Raw genomic sequence first — 22,562 nt, 5'->3', positions numbered from 1 at the left:
TGTAGACAACTAAACCACTCTGACGAGCTGTTTTATCACAACAGAAGTCTCTGGTGTGAGTGCACTGAGAGGGACAAACTTCTGTGTAAATGTGTTTCATTAATTTGTAATTCCAGTATTCCACACTGATTCATATTTCCAGTAGCATAAATCAGGCTCTGATATGGGGATTCCGTAAATGCAGTTGAAATCACAGAATCATGGAATGATTTCGGTCAGAAGGGACCTTAAAATATATATAGTTCCAACCCCACTGCCATGAGCAGGGATAATGTCTGCTGGACCAGGTTGCTCAAAGCCCCATCCAACCTCGCCTTGAACATGTCCTTTCCCATACCCTTCAGAAGGGCTACTGGGTGGCACATCCTTTCTGCCCGCAGCCTGTGCAAGCAGATCCTGTCAGTGGCACTCCGTCAGGCTGCTGGGCACCCAGGAGAGCGCACCTTCCAGACACAGGGAGCAAGTAGTGAGCATGAGGGCAGCCTGACCTTCAGGGCAGTGAGCCTGGCCTGGGGCCTCGAGGGCTCCATGCTGCCCTCCCTGAGAATGAGATGTACAGGCTGCAGGGTGTTGTTCAAGGTCTCCATAGCACTGTGCTGGCAGTCATATACTGACAGGCTGGTGCTGCTCTCTGTCCAGAGGCTGCCTGGCCTCCAGCAGACTGCAGACTGCACCCTACTGACGACGCTGTGCATTAGGTCCCATCCCTTCTGTATTGCACACTGTTGTCCTTTTCACTCTGCAGATTCTCTTTCTGCCTTTCTCCTCCACAGCAAATGCAGTGGGGGTGGGAGTTGTCATTACAATGAAGCTGTGAATAGTTTGTTTCCCTCTGCCTTTGGGAAACAGACTTGTAAAGTTCCAAGGGAAGATTTATAAGTCTGTGGGAGATAGACAGTCAGGAACATTTATATGCTATTTTCAGACTCTGCAGGTCTCTCCTGGCTGGACGCTGGTCCTGCTTTCCCGAGGAGGAATGGAGATGGACAGAAGTCTCCTCCAGAGTTAAAGAGCTAGCTTGCAGCTCAAAGAGCAGCACTGAAGTAACCGCAGTAACTTTTGCACATTGGCCTTCTGCTGCCTGGGTAAATTCTAACCACAGAGCAAGCCAGAATCACTGGGCTGCCACCTCTGCTTGCCAGAAAATGAATGTGTTGCCTTCTGGTGTTGCTCAGCCTACACAGGGCAGCACGTGTCCCAGCAACCTACTCTGAGCTAAAGGTTCCTGAAGCAGCAGCAGGAGGCTGCCTGCATGCCTGGGAATGCCAAGTTCTCCCCTGCAGTTTCCAGCAGGGCCCAAGGGTGGGCAGAAAGCTCATGAGCCTCTTGGTGGTAACCAGCCCAGAGCCAGCTGGCTTCAGTGAGCATGGAGGAGTACTATGGGATGTAAAGAATGCTTTCAGAACATCCTGACAAAATTTAACCCCCACTTCCTTGTTCCATAACTGGAAGAGATACTCAGTAAGCGTGTTCCAGTGCAGTGCAGAGCACAAAACACTTGACCATAGAGCAGCAGCTGTCCTTTTGAGTAATAGCAGTGAGATACCTTCGTTCACCCTTCCTACAGCCCTAACACAAACCCTCTGCATTAGCTGCTGTCCCAGAGGGCAGCACTGGAAAACACGTCTGCTATCTCTTCTTAGTTAACAGCTGCACTATGAGGGAGTATCAAGAAGCAATATTTGTACTGTAGCAGCAGAAAAGTAGTTCTTCATCAGTAGTTCATTGCAGACCCACACGTTCTCATTCCTGGTTTATATTAACAAGGAAAGAGATAAAAGGCTAAGATGACAGAAGTTGATGACTGTGGCAGCTGGGATGAGTGAATCCCTATTTTAAGCATGCAGACAAAATTTGGGGTCAAGCTGGAGAGGCTACAGAAGGATAAAGTGCCAGTGAACATACAAACAACTCAGAGCATAAGCCTCTTCTTTCCATCTTCTTCAACACCTCTCAGTCCTGCTGACAGGCTGACCTACAAGGAGTATTGTTCTTGCCTCTTGACATGGGCGGACAGGGCTAAGCCTGGTCACACGCTGCTGGTGCAAAGCCTTGGGCCCTGAGACCAGCCAGCCGTACCAAGGGATGTTGTAAGGGCTCCAGCTCTCTCCTGCCCCTGAGGGAATGACAGCAGAGTAGCAATCCTCTCACATCTCTTTCTCTTTCCATGGGGGTGTGGGCAAAGAAGCTTATACAATTCCCCACAAACTCCCAAAGGATTTTTTCTGAGTCCATTTGCTTGAGCTGCAAGGCTGTAAGATGTGGGAAAAGGCGCCTTGCAGTGCATTTCATCTCTTCAGAAATCTGCCATGCTTCTTTCACTGCATCCTCTGTCAAACAACTCTGCACTAATTTGTTTCTCACTTAACTGCAAGATCTGAAGAAAATCTATTGAAGCATTTACAAATCTAGCATATTTGGGCCTGATTTACCCAGTATTTTTGTCTAGCTATTCTTGCACGTGCAAAGTAAGTACATAATGAGTGCCAAGCTGTCCTATAAGAAGGTTGCTGATCTTCATGAGAGATCTGTGTTTTTGAACTGACTGGACATTTGGTTTGCTTGCTTGCCCCAGCAGGAGCCCAAGACTGTGTTGGGGGTTTCAGTAAGATGTTTAACTCATATGTCATGTCTTGGAACAGAAGAAAGAATAAATGCCTGGTGTACCATGGCCACAAGGGGCCAGAATGGGTACTAGTCTGGAACTAGAGCCTCAGATTCCATTTTCAGATACAGCAATGCATATCCTGCACAACTCCTGTTAAGGCTGAAGATTTACTCCAAGTTTACCCTTGTGTAACAGGACACCACATGGCCTGATGCGGATGTCCAGAAATATGTTGGCCAAAGCTACTTGACCAGGAATTCTTAACAGCAGGAAGTGCCAGAGAGCCCCCAACTCCTCCCATTGTCAGCAACCCCAAGGACGGAATCCACAGGGACTCTGCGTGCATGTCATGGGTCACACCGCAGAAGCACAGTTGTGGGCACAGCTGGGGATCCTGACACACAACCATATATAGGAGAGTCTGGAATAAGCTCCCATTCCTTCTCTGAAACACAGGCAACTTAGGATATAGGTAATGAGAGGTCAAGAGCAAGGTACTCTGGAGTTTTAAATTTGCAGTGAAGGACTCAGGCTGGGTTGGTGTTCAGGTCCAGCCTATGCTGGAACAAGTACAGGGAACACAGAAACAGAAGAGTACAGGCAACTGGTGGTCCATGAAGATTCATCCTTCAACCTGGCAGCACAGTTGTCTTAGGCCTTATTTTGTTCTTCCAGGGGGAGAGCAATAGAAGTGTCTGCAGGAGATGAGCAACTGAACTAAACAGCTACCACTCTTCCTTTCATCCCTATCCTCTCTTTTGTTTTTTCCAGATCCGAAAGCGAAGCAAAGCATGTCGTGGAGGCCTATGGGAAAATGATGTGCTGGTATCTATCAATGGGAAGTCATGTGCTGGCCTCTCCCATGCTTCTGCCATGCAGATCATCGACTCCTCCAATGGCATGCTCAACATCCGAGTGAAAAGGTAAGCTGGTCCCAAGCACCAGGGCTGTGGCAGCAGAGCAGCTTCCTCCAGCACAGCAAATCTCCACATCCAGCTGGAGGAAGGCAAGCAGGGAGCCTTTGGTTTCTCTGTACTGTGAAGTATACTAGGAGGAGATTCCCATGGCTAACGTGACCATCCAAAACTTCACTGTCTCTGTGCTGCTCTCCAAGTGCCTACTACTGGGGCTGAACAGACTCCATACCTCTATGCCCCAACCCCTCAGGTTGGAAGATGTTTGCGATGTGAGAAATATGCTATTAAGAATGAACAATATAACCGAACAATTAACATAGGGGAGTTTGCCTCAGGAATTAACAATCTCCATTTTATTCTGGGTACAAAACTCTGTAGAAATGGATTTGGCTATATATTGGATAACCAAGCCACCACAGAATCACATAAAGGTTACCTGAATATTTGCGACATCAGGCCACTGTAGTCCACTAGGGTATTAACTAACTTCTACAAAGCAAAGAGGTGGGTATGAGAGTTCCTTTTTCTGAGAAGATATATCTCTGAGCTCTCCAGTGCAGCAGAACAGTAGAAACAAGAATCAAAAAGCATCAAAGCATAGAAATGGTTCCAGTAACTTTGCTGCTTCTACCTGTGTGAAAGCTACAGCAGTGCTTCAGGGCATGTTAGATGAGGCCCAAGCTGTAAATCAGTCAGGTAAAGATGAAAGCAGCAAAGCCCTGAGAGGACCTAACTAGTTCACACTAGCACCAAAACAGAAGTTGCCCTCGGGGAATAAGGCCCTGGTGAAGGGATCTGGGAGGTGTAATTCTCTGTAGCCTTGAGAAAGCAAAGCACTGAGAGCAAAAGGAAGGGAAGGGAGAGCCACCCTGCTTCCTGGCATCTGTACACTGGGGCCATGGAGAGCAGTGCTCAGAGAAGGAAGGAAAGCAGCAGCATGCAAGCTACTTCCCTTGGCTACAGAGAAGGTGCCGGTGCCTTCTGATGTGCTCACTCTGTCAGCTGTAATGAACTGAGATGAGTGAGCCCTGAACAGTGTGGCCAGAATAGCACTTGATCCCTAGCCAAGGCCTTATCTCACCCCTTTGGAGCCCATGTGCAGCCAACAGGTGCCCAGGCAAATTCTTTGGGCCAAAATCAGCACACTTTGAATTAGCAAAGTGACAGGCTTCTTGCAGAGTGCATGGATCAGCCCTCTGGGAGCCAACATCAGATGGCTCAAGAATAACGTCACCAATGAATAAAGTTGGATTCATTTTGGAGTAGTGAAGAACTCATCAAATATTGCTTTCTCATCACATCTTTATTAATATTTCATATCTATATTCCCAGGGACAACATCAGTCAGCTCTTTTAAGAGAGGACAGGTACCTGGAAGACTGCAGTATGCAAGGTCATGAGTGTATTTCTGTTGTGGGATATTTGTAAAGAGACAGGAAGAAGATTGAGGCCTGAATGGATAGTGCAGAACAACAGAAAATAGCTTATAAGCAGCAGTGCTTTTCAGTTATCTGTTTACATATTTAAAGAAGAGAAAGGACATCTCTGTTTGCTTGGGGAGGTTTGCATTTTCTCCTCAGTAGGAGTTCATAATATAAATATTATTAAAATAAATAAACTGTCAGGAAAATTGCCCCACGCTTAGCTTCCACCGAAGTTAACATTTGACATGAATATAAATTTTTCACAGTTCAGAGGCTGGATAACAAACAATTGGTATCATGAACTCCACAGCTTTACAGAGGCAATATTCTCTGCCTAGCTTCCCAGTATGCATGCTCAGAAGGCAGATACTTGGGGCTCCTTTATAATTCTAACAAGTCCTGGTGCCTCTAGCAAGGGAAAGAAGTTCCGCACACCAGCTGTGTGGTTCATAATGAAATTGCCTTTGAAATACAGGCTTGCTCTTGAGGAGAGGGAAGACAGAGCTGGCTTTTTCTCCAAGCCAGTTTTCCTTCTGGCAGTTAGCAATAGGACTGCCTGCCCAGCTCTGCCCCTTCCCCTACCCTAGTCATTGTTCCAGCTGACTTACAGGCATAGAATGTGCTGTCTCTAAACCAAAGGCATGACTGCAGCATAACTGTCAAACCCAGGCACTCATTGCTAGTTTGTGAAGCAGTCCCACAGTGAAATTGCCACTGATATTTCCCAGCAAAAGAGTCCTACCCCTAAAAAGCACTTGGGTATTTTTCTTATACTTGCTATTTGTTCCCATCTAGAAGTCTGGTCAAACGAACAGCATTGACTTCCACCTTCAGGGCTCACTCTGAACTAGAACAGGTTGGAGGATGCACAGGGTGGCAGAGCTGGCAGGGCTCTGAGAGGCAGTTCCAGCTGCAGGAGCAGTGTGGTGGCGGAGGCATTGCCTCCTGGCCCTGCCCTGTGAGTGGGCACTTCCAACTGTGCCGAGAAATGCTTGTTACGCAGGAATTTACATCCCAAGGAGAAATGCCTGGGAGCTGATTAAGCTGGCTGGGTAGACTTCTATGCTTTCAGGACATTCTAATTTCAAGTGTTTAACACTTGGTTTTCAAAGAAGTCATGAAGCAGAAACTCAGGATGACAGCACACAGCTGATGTCAGAGATGACTACCCTTGGTGTCTGCACTGGAGGTATCTATACCACACAAAAGACACCTGAAATGTCAGCTCAGACTTCATCCTACCCTGCCCAGCGGGCTCCCTCTTCACATGCAGTCTCCTTCCAGCACACCTCACCTCGCTCACTGCTTTTCTTTCTCCCACAGGACAGTTGGCGGGGACCAGACCGGCCCACGGGTTCAGCGCTCTCCTTCCCCAGGGCAGCGAGTGCTCTCCCCGCCATCTCCACTCAGCCCCCCAGCACAGCTCCTGAGCTCCGGGCCGGCAGGAGCCCCAGCCACCTCACAGCCCTCACAGCCCCGTAGGCCACAGAGGCACCTTGAGAGCCTCACCTCCCCACCGGATAGTGAGGCCTACTATGGTGAGACTGACAGTGATGCAGACAACGTGGCCCAGGAGAAGCACCGCCGGGCCCGCAAGAAGTCCCCACGCTCCCCACCAGACAGCACCAACAGCAAAGCAGATGTGCCCCAGGACGAGGTGTCCCTGTCTGAGCAGAGTGGCTACGAGAGCTTCCCGGAGGCTGCTATGCAAGAGGAAGCCAAGGAGGCCAGCTGCAGTGGGGTGGCCAAGAGGGAGATTGCCTGTCCACCCGGCAGCCGTGCAGAGACTCCTTTCTCAGAGAGTGAGGGACAGTTGCGGCCATCCTCAACAGAGGGCCGTGAGCCTTCTCCAGAGGCGATGCTCCTGCCCCATGCCACCAAGGCTATCCGAGCGGAGCGCCATCTCATCCCCATGGTGGGACCAGTGGAGCACCCAGTTGATGAAGATCTAACCACCACATATGCGGAGAAAGCCAAGCAGGCTAGTAAGTCCTCTGCACCCTGCCGCTCATCCTTGCCCTCTTGCTATGCTTGATCTTCTTCCAAAACTCTCATTCCTACAAATGTCAAGCGGGTTAGCTCCTCTACCTCATGAAGAGGCAAGAGCCAAATCAGCTCTGCAGAGACAGGGGCCTCCCATTGCAGGTTTGCCACTGGTGTCTTTATCACTGAGGATGTCCCAAAGCACTAGATGAGAGAAAGGGTCTAGGGTCTAGGAGTCGCTTCTAGGAGCTCCAGCCGCACAATGAGCTATGCAGCAGCTACAGTAGAATTGATCTACTTCAGGCATTGGCAGCAAATACAGGTGGGAGCTGGTAAATCATTTAATCTGACAGTTCCTTGTAGGGTGGGTATCTCTCGATACCTTTCCAGGTGGAATAAAACACTGAAAGATTTAGCATAGTGTTTGAGTGATGGACCTGAAGTGACCTCAGTTGTGGATATCTTTTTTGGTTTCTGCTACATATAGTATTTCAAACTCAAACATGATGACAGAGTAAGATGTTATTTGACTTCACAGTGATGATCTATCCAATAATATCAAATACAAGGTAATAGATAACTTTTTTCATATAAGTATCTCATTTAGTTGAATGATTAACTTATACTTCTCTGAGCCTAGAAATTAAACAGGTTTCGAAAGACTGACTTAATTATGGGACAGACTGGGCAACTGAGCCATAGAAACATTACTGGACTGAATCAGAGGTAAAACACAGATTCCAACTTCTAGTTCTCTCTTTCAGACACTAGATGTCTTTTCCCCAGACCAGGTAATGTTTCAAAACTATTGTTACACCACTCTTCCATCTTTTTTGGTCCTTTAGAGGTAACTGTCAACACTAGGCTGCATCCTTCAGAGAGGGCACTGGCTTACTGCTCTGCTCTGTGTTCAGGACAGACTCATTTGGGTGCTAGTTGGGTGACCTACTGAGCAGTACAACTGATTTGTAGTACAACTGGTGCCTTGTAGTAGTTCTTTCTAGTCCATAACATTTACTTTCCCTAGAAGAGCAAAGAAAGCAACAGTTTCAAGCCTCCCTGACGATGAAAGCTATTTTTCCCCCATTTGAATAATGTACAAGCATGAGGTGAATGGTGAGAAAGGCATGTTCAGCTGCTCCCTGCCATCTGATAGTCCTAGCCATGGATGAGCAAATGCTTTACATCAAGGCTTATTTCCATGGATAGTGTCAGCACAGAAGGCTCGCGGGAAAGCCAGGTATTAATGCAGAGCACTTCTGATGGCAAAATAATACCCCATGGCAGAAGGTGATGCAACTGTACTGCCAGCAAGAGGTAGGGTTCCTAGAAATATCGCAGACTGAGATGGTATTTTATTCTCCTATTTCTCCCTCCACCCCTCATCCCCCTTCTGGATTATCTTTGTCCATGAGTGTCCTAATGTAAGAGTTGTTCTGCCATGGATGGCAATTCACATGGCCAGCTTAGCCTTTTCTTCAGTTAGGAATCTTGGCAGTAAATGTGAAGGTAATATGTCCTGATGATGCTGGAGCACAGTAGCCATAAAAAAAGTCTTGTCATCAACAGCCAGTAAGTCTAGGAAGGAAAGAAGTTAGGAATGAAGAGGGATGAAAGGTGTTCAATATGTGGTAAGGAGCACCTACTTCTGGAGGAAACACAAGGTGTGGGACTGCAGAGAGGCAGTGACTCCTGTGTCGGGGCTGCCTGTAGAGATGCCATAGCCACTGGAGGTACTGCAGCCATTGCCAGAAAGATACAGCCATGCAACGATGTCTGGACATGAATTGGCTTAGCTCCTACACTTGCTCCAGGCTCCCATTGAACCAGAGCCAGAGGATTTTTAAGCTCTGTGTCTCTGCCTTCCCTTAGCAGTATCCAAAGCACAGTAGCCTACTCGGGGACGGGGACTTCTAGGTTTTGCTAAACTGGAACACAAAAACAAGTTCATGGTTTAGAAGCTAAAGAACCTTTTAAAAACAGAGTTATGAAAAGTAGGTGACTTAGATGATCAGTCAGAGATGCCTAGGGCTTGATATAGACACAGGAGTCATTTAAAGACCATTCTGGCTACCTACAGATGTTTGCCTTTTGGAGCACTACCACCACTGCTTAAATATAATCGCAGTGTGCCTGCTCAGCACACTCTCCTTGCTTTGGCCTGACCTTCACTTTGCTATGGCTTCCACCACTACACTGTAAGAAAATGAATAATTCCTTTTTTTGTTGTTGTATGGGACTGTCAACCAATTCCTCACCTTTTCTTTCTGGAATGTACTCCTACAGCTTTCTCATGCTTGCTGTGATTTTTTCTCCAATTTTGGGGGTATTTCTTTTTTCCTTTGTATTCATCTTTCCCTTTACCTCAGGTAAACAGAACTGCAGGTACAGTTAAATTTCTGATCTGGGCTGACTGCACACTCAAGAACGTTAGTGAAACTATAAAATGCTTTCCATATTCCCCTCATTCTCTTTCCTACTCTCATCATAAATGATTATCAGTCTTTATTCTCTGGTTGTTTCTGGTTCATTTTCTGTAAATTTTCACATTTCCTTAGTACACACTTTTTTTTTTTTTTTGGATCAAATTCACCTTCTTTTGACAACTACAATTTATTTCCCTGCATTTGCTAAGTTGCTGTAAATCATCTGGCAATTGCCAGAGGTGACATTGCTGTCTGATACTTGTAACACAGAACAAATGTATCTCATTTACTCATAGTAGCCAACAATTTGACCCCAGGAGCAGAACATAGTGTAGTGGCAATTACAAAAAGCCTGCAGAAGGATTTGGCAGGGGATGAGATGGAACAAAAGAAGCCCACAGAGGAGGGGGCAGCAGTTTGTGGTGCCACCTTAGGATACCCTGTGTGTAGTCAGCTCCTGTGCTGTGGCTCTACTTTCCCAGCAAAGGTGAAAAGGCTTAGAGCCTCTTCAGGCAACAGGTTTGGACCTGTCTCTCTCCAAAGTTCTTCAATCACAATTTGCATATTGTGATTTATCCATTTTTGACCCGAAGTCTGGAATAAGCACCTATATTATCCCAGCTCCCCACAGAACACACAGCTTCGACATGCCTGCTCAAAACTCATTCAGGTTATTGCTGATGGAGGCTGGTGGGGTAGAGCAGGGAGCCACATAGCCTTTAAGTGTGGGGAACTTGCCCTACAAATAATAAGACTTCAGTTTTCATTGCTACTCAGTGGCTACTGTGCACCCTCATGCTTTGCTCAGGAGGGAGAGAGAGCAATCAGGAAATGGAGACTCTTTGCTGTACTTTAAATGACCTACAGGAGGGCACTCATACCTGTGAATAACCAGTATGTTGCCTAGTCTGAATAAACAAAAGTGGAAATTTGTTTATTTTTCACTGAAGAAATATGCTCATTTTAAATAAATAAATCCTTGGAGAAACTGGGTATTTTTAGGATCTCTGCCCATCCTAATTGTAAAGGGCCACTCCAGTTCTTACCTGATATGATTTCTGGGCTGTTTGGATAATGCAAAAAGGAAGGAAGAGATAACAAGGCTTGGGATCCTTCTGCAGCCAGAGCTGCTTCTCCTCTTTAAGGTGCACTGCATTCTCACCCTCAGTCCTCAGTCTCCTAGGTGCAATGGGCTCAGGCTTTCTCATAACTGTGGATACCAGTTGCTGGCATACCAGGACAGCAGTCTGGTTTAACTTGCTATCACATAGGAATTTGTGTCAGTGCAAGAAGTGCTTCAAAATATCTCAATTTAAACTTATCCACTGGACTATTTTTAATTCCTAGGACTCAAGAGCCTTTCCATATATGGCAGGGGAAGGGAGGGAAATATGGGTGGGGAAATTTCCTCTTCTGCTTTATATGGACCTGACTGCAGGAGCAGATTCATCAAAGTTGCTACATTCCGTAGCAGAAAAGGAAATCCTTCTTGTTTGAAGCGGATGTACAGCAGCATCACTTGGGGAGATAGGATGCTTATTTATAAGTTGCCTGTTCATTGGAGGGTCTTACAGATTACCTCTGCTAACAGCGTAGTCACATTTCTCTGCAGAGAGTGTGAGAGAAACAGGCCAACTATCAGCCTATTACACAGGACTTGTGAAGAAGATAAAGTATCTGAATGGCAGATTGAACTTATGCACCACATTTTCTACTTGGCTTTCACCTTCAACAACTGTGACTGATAAGTGCAGGTACACGGTTGGTAGGCTAGCTTAAGGGTTTTGCAATTCACTTCAACATAGAAGACCCAAAAGTTTAGGTCTCCATCATGTCTGCTTAGAAGTAGAACAGAAAAACATTTTGCTTGGCCCAGGAGCTTAAAATTTATCACCTAAAGTATTGATCTTGCAGGAAGTTTGCTCCTTGCAGTATGAAACGATATTGAATAGCTCTTGGCCCTTGCTCTCAGTGAGCAGCCAACCACTAGGGAAACAAGGACAAGAGCCTCTATGGGTGAATCACTGATGAAGAGCCTGATCTCACTTCATCATGCATTGACCTGGAAATTGCTTTCACTAGGGAAATCAATTTACATACACTGGTCTATGCAGTCTAATCATATGCCTTTGCTGCCTTTGCTTATGAATCTCTCACCTAGTATTAACATTCAGGTTTTTTTTGCTTGGAATGCATTTATTAACAGACATACCAGTGAGAGAAATGCTGTGCGAACACTTCTCATCCAGTTTTAGGTTTGAGTATAGCATTTGAGCTTACACCTTTGGCTTATATTCTTCTGCCACAAGCACAGAGGTATTATTTTCAGGCTGGTGTAATAGCTGCTTGGGCAGAAAAAAAAATCTGCAATAATTGCTAGGTTCCAGGATTTTCAGATTTAAATTGGAAGAAATTATAACACAAACAGGCAGAAAGAATTCCTCTCCCCATACAATGCTATTTCCATCAGATCTGAAGTTACATGAGACTTGCTGCAAAGTTGGGGACAAGTAGGCAAAAATACTCAGTGACAACAATGAAATGAGAAAAAATGATAGTGATGTGCGAGAGAGAGGCATAAAAGTGAGAGTCATAAAAGGACTTTGACAAAGGACAATTAAATAACAGAGTCATTGCTCAGCAAGAAAAAATTAATTGTAGGAAGGAGAAAAACATCAGTCTGACAAATATAATTCTTCAGTTTTCCTTAAATCCATCACAGGAAAAGACATCAGTTTATTGTGAAATCTGTAAAGCTTCACTGTCATAAGCATATCTACCACTTCTTTTAACCAGGCAATTGGCCCTTAGTATAGAAGAAAGAGAAGCAGATACAAGGGGGAGAAGATTCAGAAAACCCTGATACATTGAGTATACTGAAAAGGGCAAGTCTGAATCTTATTCTCTCTGAAAGTAAAATATAAGGAATTGCTGAAAATTGTAGCAAAAACCCTCAGCTCTTCAGAATAATGGGTAGAGACTCAGGGAAAAAGACCAAGAATATAATGCTTGTTATGGATATGGGTTTTGGTGATGGCTAAAAAATGTTTAGCTTCAGTTAGCTGAATGAAGTAACTATTTTGAACACATTTCATGAAAAACAAAATGATCAGTAATTAAAAATGAAAAAAAAAAGAAACCAGACAGTGACCTGTTCAGTAAGGTAACATACTTGGTGGCTAAAGAAATAAGGTGGACACAGCATGTGTTGACTTCGGTAAGATATCTGATATGGTTCCACATGACTTCTCCAACTAGAGAAATATGGATGAGATGGGACTACTGTAAGGTGACTACACAATTGGCTAAGAATAGAACAGAAAACATAACTATTAATGGCTCATGATGTCAGGTTAGCTAATTGGCTAAGTTGGTAATAGTGTTTCACTTGGCTTCTAAATCCAGCGGGACTACCTCTATATTTTCACCCGTGGAGCTTTGAACACAAACATATGTCAATCAAATGTCCTCTCCACCTCAATGTTATATGACTGGTGAAAAGACAGATGATTAAAAATCCCAACCCTCCTCTCTTCTGTTAGAGGATCTTGTGTTCTGGCTGCACCTAGACAGAACAGGCAGCATGAGCTGTGGGGCAATCCACAGCCCCTAAACTGCTGATATTCAGAACTGGGTCCTGGCTCAGACACCTTGCAGCTTTCTTCTGGTCTTTCTTCCCTCAGAAACTCAGGTGTGTGGGGAACACTGGGGTGGGAGGCGGTTTACCTGGATTGAGGAGATCAGAAATGTTCCCAGGTCTTCGTATTTGCTTTTGAACAGCAAACTCTTCCTAGTGAAACTTTTAAGATATTTTTATTTCTCTTGAATGTGTTTTACCTATCAAGCAGTGATAGCAAATGGCAATTATACCATTTTTAATGTATGGCCTGAAGATTGAGTAGAGATTGTGATGTGTTAATCAGAAGATGTCATAGAGCATGGATGGTACACATAGTGGTCTTATGGAAGGCTGGATTTATAGAATGAGCTGGTTGCAGAAGGGGACTAAAATCAATTAGATAATAAGAATATATGACAAGTGCCACAGGTTTAATCAAGTGCACAGATGGTGAACATATGCTTCTCTGCATTGTACCAGCTTGCATGCTGGAAACACTGAAGGATGAAGAGAAGATGAATCAGTACTATCCTGCTGTCAGACATCAAACAATTTGTGAACACAGAATTAACAGATCCTGGTGTCCTTTTAATCTGTGTCTCAGATTTGATATCTTATTCTCTAGTAGATGTGAATCTTCCTAATGGTTCTCATATTTTGAATGGGAACTCATAAACCTTTGCATGTTTTTCACTTTTTGGTGCCAAATTAGGATCACACTCAGGCTTTCTGCTTCCTATAGTGGGGTCTATCTATGTCCAGAAAACTCTTTTCATGTAAAGACAAAGGAACTTTGTATCTTTGTGAGTCTGGACTGAAATTAACAAATGGGCTCAAAAGATACTAGGGTGAATCAGATAGATCAAACGATGTTAAGCATGACTGCATAAACCTTTCTTAGGTAATCAGGCTAAAAATGCAACAGACACATCCACTAGTACATTCAACAGGTGCTGTCCTGGCACTCCTGTTGTAGAAGACTGTGTAGGGAATATCCAGGGCCTGAGAGTGAGACGGCAGCATAGGAATGCTGACCACATATGCTACCTTTTGCACTGAGGACACATTTCCATCCAGCTCAGGAAAAAACCCACCAAAAACGCAAACTCTCTATCATCTAATGGAGAATTTTTAGAGTGAACCAACTTAGATCTCCAGCAGGATACCATGAGACTAATACAAACTAATTGCAGCCACTCATAGCAGTATCTCTGAACCCTCACTCTTTGCAATTCAGTCATTGGCTGTAACTTTAAAGTCTGGCTTTTGACAGAGATATACTTGGAAAGCCCATATAACCTATTCAGATCTTATTTTGAAAGGACTCCAGGTATGAAGAGCATGAAATGTCTATATCCTTCAGTGACTTACTGAGATATTTGCAACATTAGCTGTGGAAAAATGACCTTGTCTAACATAAATAGCTGGAAGAATAAAATTCTAGTAAATCCCATGTGAAAATATAGCAGACAAAGTAGAATTTCAACACATGTAAGTATTTTTTTAATCTCTGAAATTAGCAGTGTCCTTATTTTCTCTAGTATTGGCTTTTCTAGAATTTGGTCTTTAGTAGTAACATTTACCAGCCTTATTTCCTAGTGAACATGAACACTATTTGACATTGTATAAGCCTGCTTGTTGAGTAGTTTTCTTGAGTATAAATATATATTATATATATTCTTTTCTGTAATAGATCCTTATCCTGAAAAAAAAGTATGGTTTTTGCACTTCTCTGTACTGCAATTAGTAACTTAATTCATTCCACTTCAGTGAGTTTTAGTTAAATCAGTGCACAGAAAAGTCCTTGTAGGTTTTGGCTAATAGATCATTTTTTGCAGATTATTCCAGCAGAACTTCAGACAAAATTTGAAGTTAACAAAATGTTTTCTATAGAAATTTTCCACCATGTCACCATAATTAAGGAGAGTTTCATAATCTTTCTGTTTATTGTCTTATCTATTCCATTTGGATGTTCTTATTATTTTTTTTCAGCACTACAGAGCTATATTTTCATTTCAATTGCATATTATATATGTATCAGATTCAACAAGGGTTTCTCAAAGAGATTGTATCCCTGTATATGTAAATATTAATCAGAGAAGAAAGAACTGAGTCACTTTCATTGCTTTTACTGTAAAAGCCTTTGTATGAGACTTGACACGTCTCTATTACAGCAGCACTGCCTGAGGAAATTGTCTTCCCTGGCTTTCAGCAATGGCAAATGGATTTTAGGAAGCATCATGTGGCATTTGAGGGACAGAACTTAGTGGGAAGTGTAGGTGGTAGGTGGAGAATGGGACTAGATGATCTTAGAGGTCTTTTCCAACTTTCGTAATTCTATGATTCTATGATTGTGTTGTCAGACCTTCCTTTTTCTAGACTCACTAACACTGCAGATGGCATTCTCAGAGATTTGTAGATTCCCAGCACTCTCTGTTCCCTTCCTCTTTGTCCATTCCAGTTCTTACTGTCATCATCTTGTCTTTCATCACCTCCCAGTCTCTGGTACTGGAGCTCTGAATGGCAAAAAATACTTCTTCTCCAAATCCTTCATTACCCTCCCTGGGCATAGCCACACTCTTCCTTGTAAGTAATAGCCTTTGCCAGTTTAATTCAGTTCAGCCACTTCACTACAGGCACTTAGGATCCTAATGCTCCTCTGTCAAATGTCTCTTAGTCAGTGTCATAAGCTGGTATTGCTGAGATGTGGAAGGAAATTGATATATAAAGGAGAAGAAAACCTTTCCTCGTCTTATTTTGCTCCTTATATTTGCCCAAAACTGTGTGCTCTCTGAGGTGTTTCAGAAAAGGAAAGTTTCTTTCCTCCTGGGTGGATTTCTCTGCCTTCCTGCATTGGATGTGAATTAACCTCATCTGTTTGGAGGGTTCATGGAAATGCTGGACACTGAGGTACCAGTTAGAAACAGTTTCTAACCTGAAGCTTTCACTGCAGAAGCAGTGCAAATAGAGAGAATGTTTTCTTATTTTAAGACAAAAAAGAACAGGTTATTTTCCCAGGGAGTGAAGGAAGGAGGGAAAAAGGAGAATGCTTAAGTGCCAGGTGACAATGTCCATCACACTGCTCAGTGATGAAACTAAGAAGACGAAAATAGACAAAGTGACCTCATGGCTTTTGGCAGCAATGCCATGAGACAAAAGAGAGGCTTTAAAAGGCTTGTGGAACTGATAGCAAAGGGTTTGGACAACTCAGAGTTTTTGGTTCTGCTCCAGCAGGAAACTGCTTTGCTTCTCTCCAATTGCCTCTCTCTGTCTATGGGGAGCTGTGAATTAAATGGGCTTTGTGACATGCCCAGCTCTCCAGGTCTGGACTCTGCCTTCTCAAGCTTGGATCAGCCTTATGCAGGTACAGTGGTGTCTCCTCGTTTTTCTTTTTTTCTTTTTCTTTTTTTCCTTTTCTCTTTCTCTTTTTTTCTTTTTCTTTTTCTTTTTCTTTTTCTTTTTCTTTTTCTTTTTCTTTTTCTTTTTCTTTTTCTTTTTCTTTTTCTTTTTCTTTTTCTTTTTCTTTTTCTTTTTCTTTTTCTTTTTCTTTTTCTTTTTTTTCTTTTTCTTTTTTTCTTTCTTCTCCTCTCCACTCCTTTGCCTCTTCTCCCCTTTTTCTCTCCTCTCCCTCTCCCTCTCCCTCTCCCTCTCCCTCTCCCTCTCCCTCTCCCTCTCCCTCTCCCTCTCCCTCTCCCTCTCCCTCCCTCTCCCTCACCTCGCCTCACCTCTCATTTCCACACCTCTCTGTTCCCCATTTATTTCTCTGTTCTTCTTTCACTCTTCCTATTTTTCTTCAATGAGTCATCTCAGGAAGACTCTCTTTTTTCTTCTTAAACCATTGTGAGAGATTGTAGCTTGAATACTGTGATCATTTTTCTGTTGGGAGAATGGCTGCAATTTGTTCTGTGCTTTAGCCTTGTTAAGAGGGAAATTAGGAAGAAAAGGGAAGCAAGTCTCAGGTTGCAGAGGGCCTCAGTTTCCAGCTGCTTCAGAGTGTACAGTGGTTCAGACCAACATCCTAGGGAAGCTGTATGTAGATTTTAGTGCTGACCCTGGCCCAAGAGTTGGTGGAGGCATAACCAAGGCTATCTATAGTATTTGCCTAGCCCACAGTGTAGAGCTGAGCCCTTCCGCAGCGCACTGCTGTCAAAAGGGGCTCAGGCACTCACTCTGACCTGGCTGTTAGCTCCTGATGCACAGTATCCTCCTGTGAGTCACTTGCATGGAGTTTACATAGTCTGGATGTAATTTAAATTCTGTAGCAATGCTCTTCCTCTCTGTAAATGGAGAAGCAAAATAGAAGCCTGGTGAGCTGTAGTGACTGGATGCTTGTAGAAAGAAAGAAATCTATCTTCTTTCCTCCACTGGTCCCAGTGTCCCTTGGCACAAGCATGTAGATTTCTAAGTGGAGTGCACAGACCTTCAGGGATTGTAATTCATTTCCATCATGGACAGCTGATCTTTGAGGCAAGTCCACAACTGCCCTGAATAACATGTCTCCACAAAATCCTGGACTCTGTTAGTCTTGATTCAGCAAGACGGAGTCAATATGCAAGGAAAGTTATGCAGAGAGCCTTTACTCTCCAAGTGAGAGTGTAAATGATGAGCCATTTGTTCAGGTCAGAACTGATTTGTCTTCTAGTTTTCTGGGTGCAAAGTGGAGGAGTGGACTTCAGTAATCTCAAACCACAAAAGTAGCCTTGCTGAAATCACAGGGCAGCAGCATGTGCTGTGAATGGCTGCAAGCCTTGAAATCAGTCTTGCTTTGTCTTTATCTTAAGCTTCTGCAAGGATGACTGCTCTGCAAATCGAAACTTTATTTTCAACATGGAGTATTAGAGGGAGGCTCTTTTTGCTGTGGCTGCACTAATGCAGTATAGAATCTACCACACCTGTAGCACCTCACCAGGTTTTGGGGAATATCTGCAGACCTCAGGAAATGCCTCAGGAAAACTTGTGTCCTTCCTTTGCAGCTAAACTTCCTCTCCCACTGCTGTCCCCCAGTGCAAGTAGTTCTGCCACATTAGCTGTGTGATGGCTCGGGTTTGTTCTAATTTTTTTTTTTTGTATGGTTAATGCTGATTTCTGTCACCTGAACAGTGATTATAGGGAAGTCCATGCTTTCCTTAGGGCAGCTGAGTTTGGTTTTCTGTTGAATCTTGCTCACATACTACCCCTGTATATGGGTCAGAGAACACAGTGTTCCTCCCTGGGGCTTTGCTGTCCATAGGACTGGCAGAGCAGATGGAAAACGATTATCCTGCACTTTCATGCCAGTGTCCCAACAGGTGTCAGCTTTTCCAGGCGAGCCTGTGTAAGTAGATTCTTTCTGGACTGGCTAATCGGTCATAGAGGTCTGGGATTCTTCCTGAGGAGCAAATGGTCTGCTTTCTTTCTGGGCTTGGGGCACAGGCAAGGGACTTTAGCAAGGGTGAAAGCATACCTCCTACTGCTGCAGCTCTGCTGCAGGAAGCAGTGAACAGCCCTACATGCAGTGCTGATGCAAGACACAGACTAGAACTGGCTCTGTCTGTTCCTGCTGTGCACCTAAAAACTATGACTCCTGTAGCACATGCAGATGGGAGCTAACAATACTGGTGGCTGGTTCCCAGACCCCTAGAGGAACTGCTTGCTCCTAGGAATCTTCCATATGGTAGAAGGAAGGTCTGCATAACACAGGGCTCCGCCTTCAGGGTGGTAAGTCAGTATTCCCAGGATCAAGAGCACACATTTCAAACACAGTGAGAAATATGAAGTCCTGGATCTCACCAGAAAAGTAACAACCATCAATTGAAGCAAAGGCAGTTCTCTCCCTGCACTCATGGAAACTTCTTTGATAGTGTTTACGTGGAAAGAGGAAACTGACTATCAGCGATTCCTATGATAGAAACCTTTGCTTATCAGCAAAGGACGGAAAGAAAAGGTAGGGCAGATGGAGTCAGTATGTCTCCTTTCTTAAGCACTAGAATACCTATAGCCATATCACTGTTCATCTTTGCACATTCAGCCTCTTGTGGAGCTCTGAGCTTGTCTTTCTGTCTCCCGCAGAGCTTCACCGCCACGAAAGCATCCAAGAGAAGAATGTGAAAGAAGCCAAAACCAAGTGCAGAACCATTGCATCCCTGCTGACAGATGCACCCAACCCCCACTCCAAGGGGGTGCTGATGTTCAAGAAGCGCAGACAGAGGGCCAAGAAGTATACATTGGTGAGCTTTGGGAGTGTCGACGAAGACCGTTCCTACGAGGAGGAAGACGGAATTTTTCCAACTAGCGAGTCTGAATTTGACGAGGAAGGTTTCTCTGATGCCCGAAGCTTAACAAATCACTCAGACTGGGACAACTCTTATCTGGATATTGAAAAGTCCAAGTCAGACTCTGAGCAGAAAGAAGCGAAGCAAAAAGGTTTGAGTGAAGCCTCGGGTAAAGGAGCAAGGTTGTTTGAGCAGCAGAGGGAACGGGCAGGGAAGTACACAGTGGAAAAGGTCCCTGCACAGAGGAGCCCCCAGCTCACCCCAGCTGCCCAGCCACAGCCGGGCATGGTGAATGGAGATATGCCTATGCCACAGAAGACAGTCAGTGTGCCCCTCAGCATCCACCTGGAAGGTGTGCAAGTGCCCAGCAAGATGCCAGCCACTCAGGTCCTGGCTCCCCCCAGCCCCACTGTCTTCTCGCAACTCCCAGGCACACCTGACCCCTTCTCTTCAAGCACGAGTATGTTCAACAGATCTGCACGACCCTTCACTCCTGGTTTTTCTGGCCAACGCCCGGCAACGTCCTCAGTCATCTTCAGGCCATCTGCACCCAAAAAATCTAGTGAAAGCCTTGGTGGGCAAAACACGGTGGTCTCCCCTTTCTCACCTGGAGCCAGTGTTTCAGCAGCAACACACCGTGGTCCAGTGAGCTCCTCCACATCTCTGTATATTCCTGCACCAGGCAGGCCAACGTCACCACTGGAATCACAGCCAAGAGCTGGAGGAAGCACTCCAGAGACTAAGCCTTCTGCCACCACTGCACGGACATCCACTGCCTCGATATTCCTGTCAACTCCCTCAAAGCCAGGAGGGGAGGTGTCCTCTGCAGCATCCCAGCCACGAGTCCCTGGAACAGCCTCTTCTTCTTTGTATATTAACCCAGCACCAGCACAGCACATGGTAAGCACCTCCCCACTGCCAATGCAGCCTTCTGCTAGCTCAGCAGCTACACCACGGCCTCCTTCTGAGCCTTTAACCTCCAGGGAGCAGAGGATTGCTGTGCCAGCTCCTCGCACAGGCATCCTGCAGGAGGCTCGCCGGCGGGGCAACAAGAAACCCATGTTCAGTAAGGTTGAGGAGAAGAAGCATTCCCCCAACCCTGAGCTCCTGTCCCTGGTGCAGAACTTGGATGAGAAGCCAAAAGGTGACCACCCTGGGGCAGGCTTTGAGTCTGGGCCTGAGGAGGATTTCCTCAGCCTGGGTGCTGAGGCCTGCAACTTCATGCAGTCCTCAGGACGCAAGTTTAAGACCCCACCTCCAGTGGCTCCTAAGCCTCAGCAGCAAGATTCTGGACTGGTAAATGGGGCCCATGACATGCCTCAGCTTAAAGGCAAGGGGGCACAGCTCTTTGCCAAACGCCAGAGCCGCATGGACAAGTTTGTGGTGGAGACAGCAACGAAGCCAGAGTCCAAGCCCAGGACCCCTTCACCTTCCCCTTCTCTGCCTTCATCCTGGAAATATTCACCCAATATCCGGGCTCCCCCTCCAATAGCTTACAACCCAATGCATTCCCCTTTCTATCCTCTGGCAGCCAGCAAGTCTCAGGCTAGTAAGGCAGAGAGCAAAGTGAAAAAGGCACCTGGCCAGAAATCAGGGAACAAGGCCACTGATTTCATGCACCATCAGCCCTATCAATTAAAGTCAGCCATGTTCTGTTTTGAGGATCCTCCAAGCTCCAGCACACAGCTGTCTCCTGGTCAGCCAGGCCAGCAGGCCAGCTCATCCTTCACCACAGCCAAGCAAGTCCCTGTGAAAACAGCCAAGACACAGGAGATTCGTCGCTTCTCCACCCCTGCTCCCATGCCAGCTTCGAGCAGCTTGGCACCCACTGTGCTTGTGCCCCGCTCAGCCACCACATTGGATGAGCCGGTGTGGAGAACAGAAATGGCTTCTTCTGCCCCAGCTACACCCGCACCCTTCCAGATGGAGCTCAGTCAGTCCCCTAAACCATACCAGAGCTCCCCTGAGTTTGGTCAGGCAAGCCTGGGGCCCTCCCCCAACCCAGCTTCAGCCTCTCGGTTTCAGGTGGCCAGGCCCAAATTCTCAGCAGCCAGAACAGGAATGCAGGCCAATGTGTGGAGGCCAAGCTTTGGTCACCACTGAGGCAGGCATCATTCCCATCCCATCCATGGCCCTGCAGAGGTAGTGCTCGTTTTGTCTTTCTTGTCAGCTCAGTACACTGGGGTGGTGTTACACAAAATGAAGAAAAGAGAAATAAGAATTATTCCCCTTCTGCACCACCCTCTCCCCCCCACCTCTCTTTGATCTTGGATAGGCAGCTTCATGGCAAGGCTTATGGCTGTGGCTACAGGTGGAGAAAGAATGTGCAGAGAGGGCATGTGTGGTACTCAAGGACTGGGAACTCATATACAGAGGCAAAGCCCACATCTGGAGAGGCAAATAGTAGGTGTTATCTCACATGAGAATGTGAAGTGGTTTTCCTCTGAGGACTTTGGAGTCAGCTGTGAATGCAGAGGCCTTGAGGGGACAAAAACCTTGCTGGAAGGAAGAATTCCAGTGCAGAAGTCCTAGCTGTCCCATAAGACTGCTTTTGTAAAAGTCTGTTCGTCTGTACACATGCTTGTGTGCACACATACACCTGCAGAACAGTGGGAAGTGGGAAGTGAAAGGAGATGTGGGCTCTGCCCTGGACAATTCTGCCAGATTCCCCTCCTGAAAGGCATGGGAAAGGAGTGATGAGAGCAGAGCAGGAGTGTTTGCACACACACATGGAAGCAGTGTGCACTGTGCGGGAGGATGATGATGTGTGCCCATGTGTGCCAGGGCCAGAGTTGAAAGGGAGTCATCTAGCTGGCACTAAACACAGCTGTCACGTCTGGGAGCAGTTTGCCAGTGGGGCATTGGATGGACTTGCTAGGCTACCACAAGCTAGAAGAATCAGAGAAGGAAGTGTTAAGCTTTGGAGATAAATAAATAGCAAAGCTAAGCTCAGGCTGTGGCTGGTAGGCCCCAAGCAAGCCCTGCAGTATAAGTCCCACTGGAACAGGATACAGGTAATGTAAGTATAAAGAAGAGTTGTGTAGGAAAAGATAAAGTTGCTTTTAAAAGGAGGCAGGATTGACTATGCATTTACACATCAGCTTTTTTTTTAGTTTAGGACAGAAGTATGGCTAGATTGGAAATGGTTCATTACATAAAACTTCCTGAAAACTCTGTTGAGCTGGAAAATATATCCTCATTACAGATAGTCTCAACAGGAGAGTAGAAGACAGAGAGATGGAGTCACACATGGAATTTCATACTAAATGATTTAATTATCCATAAGATTATTTGATAAAAACTGAAGTGCTTTGAGATTCCCAGAGGATCTGTA

At 45.4% G+C, this 22,562-nt stretch overlaps 1 protein-coding gene across 1 annotated transcript in view; it reads left to right on the top strand.

Annotated features, from left to right (window-relative positions):
• The window catches only part of SYNPO2L (synaptopodin 2 like), a 31,488-nt gene extending 9,468 nt beyond the window's left edge, over positions 1 to 22,020 (top strand). Inside the window, exons 2-4 of the mRNA XM_065746057.1 lie at positions 3,380 to 3,531; positions 6,273 to 6,934; positions 19,026 to 22,020. Of these exons, the coding sequence (XP_065602129.1) occupies positions 3,380 to 3,531; positions 6,273 to 6,934; positions 19,026 to 21,331 (3,120 nt within the window). The 3' untranslated portion in view covers positions 21,332 to 22,020. The remainder of the gene's footprint in view (positions 1 to 3,379; positions 3,532 to 6,272; positions 6,935 to 19,025) is intronic.
• The last annotated feature ends 542 nt before the right edge of the window (positions 22,021 to 22,562 follow it).

This window comes from Cyrtonyx montezumae, unplaced genomic scaffold (genome assembly GCF_038088225.1).
Source record: "Cyrtonyx montezumae isolate F1298 unplaced genomic scaffold, pur_monq_1.0 scaffold_4, whole genome shotgun sequence".
NCBI lineage: Eukaryota > Metazoa > Chordata > Aves > Galliformes > Odontophoridae > Cyrtonyx > Cyrtonyx montezumae.
Note: the sequence above shows the minus strand (reverse complement) of the source record. Positions and strands in the feature narration are given on the sequence as shown.